Below are 13,195 nucleotides of genomic sequence, written 5' to 3'. Positions count from 1 at the left end.
TTTATATCCTCCGAACAAGGGTTTCCACAAACCCTCCCAAACCCTTCCCTTACTAACCCTCCCAAACCCCCCATCCAATCAAACCTAGGGGGAAGTGGGGAATGAGTTAGAGGAGTTAGGGGTAAACCTAAAACTAAAAAATGGCAAAGAGAATCATTGATTTAGCAAAACAAACACCAACAAAGAGAATGAAGCCTCTCATTTCCCTTACCCTTTCCTGAAACCCCCAAACCAAACGTCCCCTAAAAGTTTGAACTTTAGATAGAGTACATGAAGTTATTCTTATTTAGTTGTAGATGTCTAAACTTAAAATTCAAAATAAACAAAAGAAATGAAGTGCCTCTTTTTCTTTTACGTGCAAAATCAAATTTAAAAGATTTTCTTTACACATAAAAGATGAGGACAATTGTTAGGGGTCAATAATAATAATAAATCATTTTATTTTACAAAAAAATATCAAAAATTAGCAAAAAAAAAAACAATAAAATGATATATCTTTTAACCTGTTTCGGCGAGACGGTTTGGTGGGATTTTTTTTCCCTTCGATTGACACGTCCCAATGAGACAGCTCCTGTTCTCGACGATACGCAATCCTAATGTTATTTTCTCGACACCCATGCCTCCATTACCCACATTTTTTTGCTCCATCTCGGGAATATCAATTAGTGAGAATGATGAGAGAAAATATAGAGAATCGTGGGACATGAAGCTTGATTTTTTTTTTTTTTTTGCTATAAATAGGACCACAAATCATCATTCCAAAGCCCAATCAAAATCCAATTTTCAAGTGATCAAACTTCGTTCTAAAGCTTTAATCTTTGTCCTTAAACCGTTAATTTCATTCCCCAAGCTTTCAATTTGTTTGAAATCAAGTTTACATCAAGCCACCATTATCATCTTCTCCAAGCTCACAAGCATCCTTCAAAACAAATTCCAGCTTTTGGTCTATATCTTCATTCAATTCTCCGTTTGATCAATCACAACCGTTGTCACCCACAATGCGTGACAAATTTTCAGCTCCAGGCACGGACGAATCATCAATTTACTTCCATTTTCAAGTTTGTTAATCTCGATTTCAGCTTTTGTCAATATTTACATTTTTACGATTAATTGCTCTTGTCAAACGTAATTTCTTCTCGAAACTAACGTAGTCTGTAATTGTCGCTTTCATTTCCAATTCTTATACAATCAAAACAATACTTACAAAATAAATACAAAGGAAAATTTTTCAAATCATTGAGTCAATTTTATTCTATTCGTAGTGTCATTAGTTGAGCTAGTAAATTTTTTTTATAGTAGAATTAGGAACCCAAGAAAGTTTTTATTTTTCAATTTTTGAATCTTTCGTCCAATCGTTTTATTTTCAAGAAATCAAGTTTAACGCGCATTTTACAATCCGGAACCAATAAAATTAATTGGGAATATGCATATTTAAAAAATATTGCCAATAACACCTATTAAATATTTTTGGATCCGTCGAAACCTGAACTCTAGACCGGCACACTCCTAACCTACCCAATGCCGGCCGAAGGAAAGATTCAATTCAACTTTCTTACCTAAGAAAAAAAAAAAAAAAACAACCGTGTACTTACAAATTTGAATATAATGAATTTGTAACCAATTTCTTATTTCATTGAAGAAACTTGGAGAGTCCTGCACTTGTATTGTACTCTAAGCTAGAAGAAAAATTTAGAAGCTTCTATAAATATGTAGGACGATATGATATTAATTGGATTAAATTTTGGTAATTGTGAATATTTCTATATATGCCTGCTACAATTCGCATACTTGGTTAATTGGGATTACGACATATGGATGCATTGTGTCGACCGCCTGCAACAGTTATAAGAAAAAAACGAAACGAAGGAAATGTCAAAGTTTGAATTGAGTAAATAGAATTAATATAAAGTATTATTAGGTTCGTGATCTTTTATTTTTTAATTCATTAAGTTTTTAATTTTTTATTTGAATGCATTAAGTTCTCAATCTTTTATTTTTTATCCCATTAAACCATTGATGATCAAATTAGTAAGTTATAAATATGTAATTATGTTAAAAAGACATTATTAACTTCACATTTATTTGAAATTATTAAAAAAAAATAGTATGAATTAAGGTTTTTACAGTTTTTTATAGCCGCATTACACATCCATAACTGTTTTCAAACAGTGAAAAAATACAAATTTCGAATGCAGATGCAATGAATAACAGTCTGTTAACCGAATTTTATATTCAAAATTACTTTTTTTTGGTTGTCAATGATTTAATGAGACCAAAAATAAATGATTAGGGACTTAATGTATTCAAATAAAAAATCAAAAATTTAATAAATCAAAAAATGAAAGATGATGGACCTAATAATGCTTTTTGCCTAATATAAATAATAAAGTTTGGGTAGAATATATTACGTAAAAGACATAAAATATGTGGGAGGGTGAGCAACCCAAAGATTCGTTAATATATATTGAAGATATAGAGAGAGGGAGGGATGTTGGTTTGCTAATATAATATGGTACAAAGGACTGTGCTAAAGGTTGATATTTCATGCCAAAAATGCAAGAAGAAGATTCTTAAAGCTGTGTCTACACTTGATGGTACCTTCATCTTTTCTTTTCTGCATATTTCTTCTTCATCCTCATTCTTCTCATCCATTTTGAACAATACCATTAAATTCCTCTTAATTTCCTACATCTTAGGGGGAATTTTAGATGTTTACTAGTTCTTCATTAGATTATCTGATCATGATCATGAACCGTAGTTCTAAAGTCAAACTGTTTATTATATATGCAAATTTATCAGTGTGTCATTCGGAGATTTCAAATGCATTCCAAACCAAATTGAAGTTGAATTTTAATTATGTGATGTATTAAATATACATGATGATGAAGGGCTAAGTTGACCCTTGATCCAATTTCACTTTTATTTTATTTTATTTTGGGATAGGTTTGACTTTGTTATAATTGTTAAACAGACTGGTACTACTTTTTTACTCGTTATTTAATTGTCATATTAACTGCACTTGTTCATGTTTGTTGTTGTTGATAGTTATTAATTGATTTTTTCTATAATTCTACCGAACACCTTTATCTCTTGTTTAGAATTAAAAAACAAAAATTAGTTCCAAAAAAGATTAAATAATTTATTAGTCCCCTAATTTTTACCTAACACATTGTTTAGTCCCCTTATTTTGAAAAACACATTATAAGGTCCCTACCTTTTGTCAATATTAACTCTTTGGTCCCTTTGTCTAGTTTTTTAGACTTGTAATCGATATATTTTAGCATAAACAGACATATATAAAATAACAGAGTAACTTGGTCAACTTGTATTGTACTGCGGTTATCCTAAAAGCTAAGATATGTTCGATTAAAAATCTAAAAAAATAGATAAAAGGACCACAAGGTTAATATTGACAAAAGATAGGGACCTTAAAATGTGTTTTTCAAAATAGGAGGACTAAACAGTGTGTTAGGTAAAAACTAGGGGACTAATAAATTATTTACCCTCCAAAAAATGAAACCAAACAGATACTAAAACATCAATTATGCCAAGAATACTTATTCTGTTACACAATTACAAACAATCTAAACTTGTTTGGAAAATTGGATATGTCAAATCAAAGCTTCCAAATTTTTATGTTAGATAGTGTCAAAATTGATTTTGTTTGGCAAGACATAAAATTACATCATTTCCTACGATCAGAGGTAAATCTAAAGTTCCCTAAAATCGATAGGAGTAAATTTAGATCTTGTCCTGTTTTTTTTTTTTTTTTTTTAAGGGAAGTTTATAAAGTTGATGAATTGGTTAAAAAAGAAAAAGGAAAAAAATATGAGTTAATGAAGATGATATGCAGGTGTAGATAAGATAGAAGTAGATGAAGGAAAGGGGACATTAATAGTAACAGGAAATGTAGATCCGTACGAGGTAATAGTTCGAACAAGAAAAGCAGGAAAACATGCAGAGGTAGTGAGTATTGGGCCTCCACCAGCTCCACCAAAACAGCCACAGCCTCAGGATGCACAAAAGAAACCAGATGATAATAAGAAACCAGATCAGAAAAAACCTGAAATCCATTTCAATGATCATCTCAATTATCCCCCAAGAATTGTTTTTGTACCAATGGCCGGCTATGATTCCTATAATCAACCCAATCCATCTTGCTCTATTATGTAACTACTCATTCACTTTTTTGTCTATCCCTTTTTTTTTATATATATATTTAGGTATAAAATTTTCAACTCTCTTATATTAAACAAGCATACTTGTGCAAATAAATCTTCTACCGTTACAGGACTATGTTAAACAAGCTACTATTATCATGCGCATGTTTCTTGAAAATCTTTCTGCATGCACAAAACTTGTGCAAACTGCTTCAAATTCATCTACGAAAATATCAAACACACCTAAATGAACATAACATAACCTAGAAGATCGGATAGAAGAAATAGAGTTAAAAACTCAAAAATTGAGAAAACGAGACAAATTGAATCGCTTGAATATGAGCATAAAATTGCTTTTAAACAAGATCACAATAAAAATGATGGGGAAAATGAACTAACAACGGAAACAATAACAGTGTGGAATTAAACTTCGTTATCAATCTTTTCCCGACTTGAATAAATATTAGAGGAAACTATTAAATAGAGCAATAACCAAACACAACAATGTAATGATTAATAGAAAATGACAGCCACACACCAAGTACAACAGGCAATAATTTTTACGTGGAAAACCTCCAAAATATTATGAGTAAAAAACACAGGAACCGTAGTCCGCTTAAACCTTCCATTATATAAAAAATAATGGGCAATACAATAGTTCTTCCCTAGACAATACTAGAAGCATACACAATCAACATCACACTTTTGGAAATCTCATTCAAGAAGTATGGAATCAAATAGAAAATACAAAAGATGAGAAATACCCTAAGAGACAAAATCTGCCAACAACCTACCCCCTACACGAACTGGTCTTCTGGACCTCCAAACAATGATCCCTCCGGTCAGAATAAGGAACAAGCCGTATAGAAGCTCATGTCCAACGATCGCGATGATCTAACGGTTTGATCTCCAGCTATAGTCAATTGTTTAGGGCTAGACGGATGGAAAAGAAGATGCAAATTTTCTCTTTTCTCTTTTATGTTTGTGACTACAATTAGGTTACCAAAAGCTCTCTTAAATGTTAGTTTCAGAAATTAAGCAGTAATTTCAGAAACTATGATAACATAAAGAATAGCTGAAAGGGATTATTTATTCAGTAGAAAAGAGGGCTATAAATAGCCTTACAAAAACAAACAGAAAAGATAACAAAACCACGTTTACAGAGCTAAAAATGTGGTAACTAGAATATCAGATATCAACACAATCTTATCTAGCTAAAAAGTACGACTCCCTAGAAACTAGGACTTTAAATAACAAACCAACAGAAAAACAAAGACTCTTTCAACTATGAAATATCTAACAATCCCTCCCTTAAGCTAATCCGCTGGCACTTAGCTTATTTCTGTAATATCAGTAACACCAAGCATACTTCGAAGCCTTTCAAACTGCTCCAGCTTTAATGGTTTTGTCATCACATCTGCAATCTGATTCTCAGAGGTGCAGTAGTTCAGCTTCACAACTCCATTATTCACCAAGTCTCTAAGAAAATGAAACTTGACATCAATGTGTTTGCTTTTTCCATGAAACACAGGATTTTTGGATAATTGTATAGTAGAGTTGTTATCACACAGGATCACAGTCTCTGTTTTCTCTTCAACACCAAGTTTCTCCAACACTCTCCTGAGCCAGACACATTGACACGCACATAGAGCTGCTGTTATGTATTCTGCTTCCGTAGTAGAGAGAGCTACCACTGGTTGTTTCTTTGATGCCCAAGAAATAGCTCCAGACCCCAGAATAAATGCAAATCCGGAAGTACTTCTCCGATCGTCTAAGTCACCGGCATAGTCACTATCAGTGAATGCCTTAAGCTCCAAGCTGCTGTCCCCTTTTCTATAAAAAAATCCCAGATTAGTTGTACCTTTCAAGTACCTTAGAATTATTTTTGCTGCAAGCCAATGTGACATAGTTGGATAATAATAGGAGTATTATAATCTAATTAAAACTCCTAACTTATTTATCTCTTAATTAATTTAATTCATAATCCTAATCCAATTAGGTTTAACAAAATCAAATTAATTATTCATGTATATCACTACATGAATTTCGACCCCCCTTTGGTCCATGGGCCTTATTGGGCTCAATTGGGCTTCCATCAATTAATTAACATCTATCTCTCTTTTAGGTCCCAAGTCTTATGTGTGACCCATTAGGTTCTTATTGCTTCTAGCCGTATGCAACGTTATTAAATTAATTTTCAAAGAATTATATTTAATCTTTGCATAACGGAATGATGTACAGAGTATGTGATTAGCAAGTTCGTAATCATTCCCCCAGAGCTATAAGAAGATAGGTTGATTCTGTCGTTAACCTTTCCGTATTAGTTACAGTATAATTCGATCCTTTATCAACTACATCCTTGAACTGAATCTTATGACTATGGGTGATGTCAAGTCACATATAGCGAGACGTTCGTTTTACTTGTACAGGCCGAGTCAACTCAAATAGACAGGTTAAGTGAAATCTGTATTTCAAGTCTTAAGATATCACCTTGCAAGGATTTAGAGTCGAGTCTTCCACAAGCGATCCTTGGATGTATCTCCCATTTATCGGGAGTGATAAATGCTCAATCCAATATATAACGATCCCGCAATCACTTCCTGTGATACCCAACGTCTACTGTTCACACCCCAGAGTCATCTCTATTAAGGATCGTGTTACACCAGAGTCAAAGCATCATATTCCGTAATCCAGAATACCAATTAATATTCCTTTGAGTCTGAGGATTAGTTATACCTATTAATACCAATGAGATGAATAGGTGACAAGGATGAATCTACCCATCCTGTTATCTCAAATTGGATCCCCAATCCTAATGAACAACTTTTCATCGGATCTATGTAACTGTCCAGATATCTGTATATATGAAGCTTGTGAGGTCAGCTTTCTATCGGACAGAAGACATTGTTACATACAAGTCTCAACAGTGATATATCAATCCTAAACATATCACTTGACTTGGAGTGGTTTTAAGTTTATTAGTTTATTATAAAGTTTTGTCTCACTTCATGCTTGTATGAACACTTTATAATCACTTTAAATAAACTTACGGATTTCCTTTTAGTAGACTTTATTTAGTGCTTAAAAGGGATTGCCTTTATATAGTTATAAAACATATATCTCATTAAGACAAATGATATAAAGAACAATTCATTTACATTAAGTTTGTATCCTAGAACAATTGTCTATAGGACACTAAACCCCAACACTACATTTCTTCTTTCTTTGCTTGTTGAGGTTCTACATAGGCCATCAGCAAGAGCTCTTCTCCTTCTTCCAATTCAGCATAATTGGCTTTCTTTTCCCAATCTGGACATTCATATTGAAAATGTCCCAAATTGTGGCATTTGTAGCATTCAATGGCTGCTTTATTTAGAGATTGTCTCCCTCTACCTCTGCCACGTCCTCCTCTAAACACACCTCGACCCCTTCCTCTGACTAATCTGTCATCTTGAGCCACTTTGAAAACATGCTCTTCCTCTTGGTGTCCCTGCATCCTTTGTTTGTGGACAAGCAGACTCCCGTGCAATTCATCAATGCTCAAAGTGCTTAGATCATTTGATTCCTCAATTGAGCAGACAACATAATTAAATTTGGTAGTCAATGATCTAAGTACCTTGCTAACAACTGTACTTTGCTCCATTGTCTCACCATTTGACTTCATCTTGTTCACCACCGTTAAGGTTCGTCCCAAGAAAACATCTACTTTCTCTCCTTCTTTCATGGCCAGCAACTCAAATTCTCTTCTCAACGCCTGAAGTTGAGCCCTTTTCACCCTTGTGGATCCTTGATACTTCTGTTTCATTGAATCCCAAATTGTCTTTGACGTTCTCTGTCAATTGCCTGGAACAGGAAATTCTTGACCTTTAGATCTTTGAGTTTAGCTTCTTCCACCAACTTCCTTTGTGCTTCACTCGCTGGTGCTGTTCCAACTGCCGCTGCAGGGATCCCTTCATCCACCAGACTCCACATCTCCTTGCTCCTCAGGAAGTTTTCCATCATCATAGACCATTAATCATAATGGCCGTCAAACTTCGGAATGGATGGTTGCACGAACTTCTCTGACATTTTCGTTTATCTCACACTTTCACACACTCAGTTTGGTCCCTTGCACAGCTCTGATACCAAATGTTAGTTTCAGAAATTAAGCAGTAATTTCAGAAACTATGATAACATAAAGAATAGCTGAAAGGGATTATTTATTCAATAGAAAAGAGGGCTATAAATAGCCTTACAAAAACAAACAGAAAAGATAACAAAACCACGTTTACAGAGCTAAAAATGTTGTCACTAGAATATCAGATATCAACACAATCTTATCTAGCTAAAAAGTAGGACTCCCTAGAAACTAGGACTTTAAATAACAAACCAACAAAAAAAAGACGCTTTCAACTATGAAATATCTAACATTAAACTTACCTTTATATACTACTAGGCTTAACACATGGGTCTAACCCATTTTGGACTCCTCATGGATCAGAAAAGCCCAATAAAAGGAACCGAAAAAACCCAACGAATTTCATATCCTTAAAAAAAGTCACAAACAACTCAACTAAAAAATGATAAAGAACTACAAGATATGGGAAACTTGAAAAGGAAGAATATATTAATCCAAATATTTGATCGATAAATTGATGAATTCTTCTCTATGAAAAGGAAATTGATTGAAATCAATAGATAGAGAGAAGATAGATTTAGTCTTTGAAGCAGGAGCAATTGGAGAATAGAAAACAACAAAAACAACAAAACAAGAATGAGATCAAATATGGTGAAAATGAAGCAAATTTGCAATAAATAGTAATCGAAAAGGGGTTTCAATCAAACATGGAAATTTTGATTTTTTTTCTTCTTCTTTCTTCTGGAGGAAGACGTCGAACCAGCGGAAGCCGTAGATTAAGATATTTGGTTTTGAAACCTTTGCGGCTCAGGCTCTAATACCATACAAAAGTCTTAAACTCTCTTATATTAAATAATATATCATATACAACCATATATATAGGCAAATATTTGTATCTAACTAAGAATAACATAAAATAGAATACTATACTAATAATGAATCCTATTCAGACAAAGAACCCTAATTAGACACTTATTCATATTTATCATTGCTTCATTTATGTAAGGGTGGGGTTAAAACTCTAGAAAGTAAAAGTTAACACTAAATCAAATAAGAGAGACTAGCCCATATAAATCAACAAAAAGTAACTTATCGATGTCTACATGTGGCACGCCACACTCGTGATGATCTAAGGAAATAGTTCGTGCAAAGTTTTCATCCAAACTTCTACTCACCTTCACGATAGATGCGAGGTAACATGATTTTCCTGCTTTCGTTAATTAACTCCCTATATTTATTAATAATCCAATGGAAACAATGATGATTATGAGAGTCTCTAATCATAAGTTGAATAAAAACTTGATAGTTAAACTCAACTATCACCATACGATAACATTTACTCCAAGCAAACTTCAACCTCAAAAAACAGGCCCTATAACTCAGCCAGAACAGTTGTACAAATCTCAATATTAATAGCAAAGAAACCTAACCATTTTCCATTGAAAACTTACATCAAACATTAGAGGATGCATAACTCGAGTTTCCCTTACCAGCTCCATTTCTTATACAAAACATCCCTACCATGGTAAAACGGGTTGCTCTCATCCTTAACTTTTTCGCTTCAATAGGTTCAACTAGGAGCTCCCCTATCTTTAAGGATCTTATAAAAGAGGTTTTTCAATCTTGTACTTCTTCAATACATGTTACAATTTTCTCCTCTATGTTTGGCCTTTTAAGTTCCTCCAAATGAACCAATCTTCCCTTTGTTTCCATTGATGATATAAGCTTTGATAATGTGTCTGCATGGCTATCAGAGGTTCTATTGATTTGTAGCAATTGGAAGTCTTCGAACTCTCGAGACAAGGTAATCAATATGATCAACAATCCAATTTTGGAAATCCAAACATCAAGTGGTTTAGTGAGCCTCGATTGAACAAAAGTGCATTATGACTCAGTTAAGCAGTTTTATCATTTAGCTCACCGCCGTTGACAAGGAATCAGGTCCTAGTTAATGCGAGTAACAATTTGCTAGAGTCGTCGTATATTACTCCAGCGTTAGATTAGTAGATCGAAGTATGACTGTAGTTCTTTGACCATGACCAGTTCAGTTTCATAGATGGGATTGCAAAAAAAACTTATCTGCAATATATGTTCCATCTAAGAATCAATTAATTTCCTCATAGTTGAGCATATTATGCACATGGAGGTTATAAGGGTAGAATAGATGGAAGCAAAAAAAGCCAACAAACAAGTAGATAAGCATGATTCTATAGCATGTTCTATCGGATATCATATCGTTCGTACTTGCCCTAAAAAGAGGGATTGATCCGCAGATTCTTAGCATGTCGTTTCTATGACAATGCCTTGGTAATAGAAATATTACTCGAGAGTAAAAAAAATAGCCACTTATTATCAAACAAACGTAATACAATATCTAAAATACATAATAATTTTTTAAAATCATTTAAAATCTTTAATAATGTATTATAATAATAATTATTATTAAATGTTTATTATTATTAATATTAATAACTCATGTATTGATTCTGATTCCAATTCCGAACATTTAGAGAACCAAACACTTCCAAAGGGATTCAAATTCTAATCCTATATTAAACCAAACATAATTGATGTGGTTGAATCTTGAGATTCCACGTGTCAACCTACAACTACACGGAATCAAGGTCAAAGAGGGACGTTGCACAATGAACCCGCTCTGATGCATAAGTTAGTTTATGCAAGAACCGGAGGATGATCACAATTAGTAAACTAAAGATATAATGCAAGCTTAATATAAATGAATGAACTCGTTTACCTTGAGTTGAGCTTACTCTATTTATATTGATGTCGAACTTTAGAAGACGATTATAGATTATGGAGAGGGGTGGGCCACGTGTCTCTTATTGATAGGAGGAAGCATGCCTAGATATCAGGGCCTAATATCCCTCTCACTTGTGCCGTGATTCTTAGGATCATGCATGATTATGGTAAAAAAATGGATACTTGACTGGGTTTAGTGAGATTTCCCATATCAAGCTCCTTGATACGTAGTCGTATTACCTTATTTCATTGAGGAGATGTCGCGTACTTTCTGCCTCTAAGAGTTGGTTTGGGATTCTACGATGCCACGAGGAATAGTTATATTTTCCTGATATCATATATCCCCCCCTTCATATCTAATTTATCGTTATTTGGGATGATGAAGTATTGGCATCGAGAAGTGTTGTACTTGTTGTTTCTTGATAAATTGAAAGAGGGGGATTTGATCTTGGTGCTATTTTAGAATTTTTGAAAAATAGGGGATGGATAATGAAGTTGTTGGTTTGCACTAGTTCTTAGGCATTGGCTATATGCTATGTATTGAACATTATGTATATTCTTAGAATAAATTATATGAGTGTTATATAAATAAAGACATTAATTCGTTCTATTTATATCTTGTGTTATAAACCTGAATGAAGTATCCATTGATTGTTAATCATAAATCTGTCTGAGGCCTATTCTATTTGTGGGAATGAATGAAACCAAAGACCTATACATTCAGTATATATGCAGTAGTGTTGAACATACGACTACAATACTTGTATAGTAAGATATGAATGTAGGTACGTGTTGATGTAGCTCAATATGGGACTGGATCCGTTCTGAAAAGATTCATGGTGGACGTATCATTTATCTTTCTATATGTAGAATTCTATTATTTCCAGACTTGATTTCATTATAGTAACGACATGGAATCTGGTTCACTTTGATATACGCCTAGCAGGTCCGTAATAGGATACCGAATATGGGTATGTTGGGTGAATCAGTGGACACATTGCGGAGAAGTGAAGTAAAGAAATTACCACTCACCTAACAGTGAGCTGATATCACCGATCACTTTATAAGTGGAACTGAACAAGTGTATGATCATACCCTGATACGTAGTTTTAATTATCTAATTGATCAGTTCACTTTCAATCAAGAAATATAATAAACCATACAGAGAATGAAAGCCTCCATGTCTCTGGTTTATAATATCGATATGCAATTGGTAAGAAATACTGGGAGATCATCTACTGGGTTTCATGTCTCCTTGAGACAGCTGAAATAATTCGTATCAGTTGGGAGTCATAATGGTTTGCTAGAACCCACTTACGATCATTGGACTTTAGGCCCATGATTGACTGAGGACGGACCCATAGGATCGTGCACACACAATTTTTAGGATGAAACTTAAGCAATAAATACATGTTATGTATTTAATCAGAAAGGAACAAGTTAAGTAATTGTCAATTAATTAACTATAGGGACTAATTGGTTATTTGTTAAATGACAAGTTAATCAATTTAGTATGTAAAATTGATTATAGTTAATTAATAAACTTCCTAATATAATTAATTAGTCAATTGATTAATTATATTGCATCGGGTAATTTATTACTGAAACTGATGATTCAAATAAGTTCTTTCGGGCCTTAATCGTAATTGTTGGTTATTCCAATTAACCAATGAATGTCAATTGAATTAAATAAATACTTTTGGGTTTTATTTATGAGATTGAATTAATTAGGGGTTAATTTATAATTAACTAAAATTACATACAACCTAGTTAGGAAAGTATTTAAGGCCTAATTAAAAAGAATACACCTAACCCTAGCCTACACACTAAGTATTTCAGCCAAGAGTGAGCAGCCCCCTTGCTCGTCTTCATCGAATCCGTTCTTGCTTCGGCTAGCACTGGTTTCATTCCGATAGAGTTGGTGCACGAGACCTTTGGAGAATTAAACAACTTGTGAATTTATTTAGACATCTCTAGAAGATATATTTAACCTGTAAGTCTATGATAACTCTAGAAAAATGTTTTAAGGTTTAATCCGTGGTAATCTAACATGGTCTACGGATTCTAAAAAATTTTAAACGGTAGCATTCCTCTCCGCTTTTGTTTATTTTCTATGATGAATCCCCCCATATTGGTATCAGAGATACGACTCGTTAGA

General features: G+C 33.5%; 1 protein-coding gene across 1 annotated transcript; it reads left to right on the top strand.

Moving 5' to 3' along the window:
* The first annotated feature begins 2,509 nt into the window (after positions 1-2,509).
* Positions 2,510-4,184, top strand: LOC136204179 (heavy metal-associated isoprenylated plant protein 43-like). Its single transcript, XM_065995380.1, has 2 exons — positions 2,510-2,594; positions 3,854-4,184. Exons 1-2 carry the CDS (start codon positions 2,510-2,512, stop codon positions 4,171-4,173), a joined length of 405 nt encoding a protein of 134 aa, XP_065851452.1. The 3' UTR covers positions 4,174-4,184.
* The last annotated feature ends 9,011 nt before the right edge of the window (positions 4,185-13,195 follow it).

The sequence above is a fragment of the Euphorbia lathyris genome, chromosome 1, assembly GCF_963576675.1.
Source record: "Euphorbia lathyris chromosome 1, ddEupLath1.1, whole genome shotgun sequence".
Lineage (NCBI taxonomy): Eukaryota > Viridiplantae > Streptophyta > Magnoliopsida > Malpighiales > Euphorbiaceae > Euphorbia > Euphorbia lathyris.
This window is presented reverse-complemented; position numbering and strand designations above follow the sequence as displayed.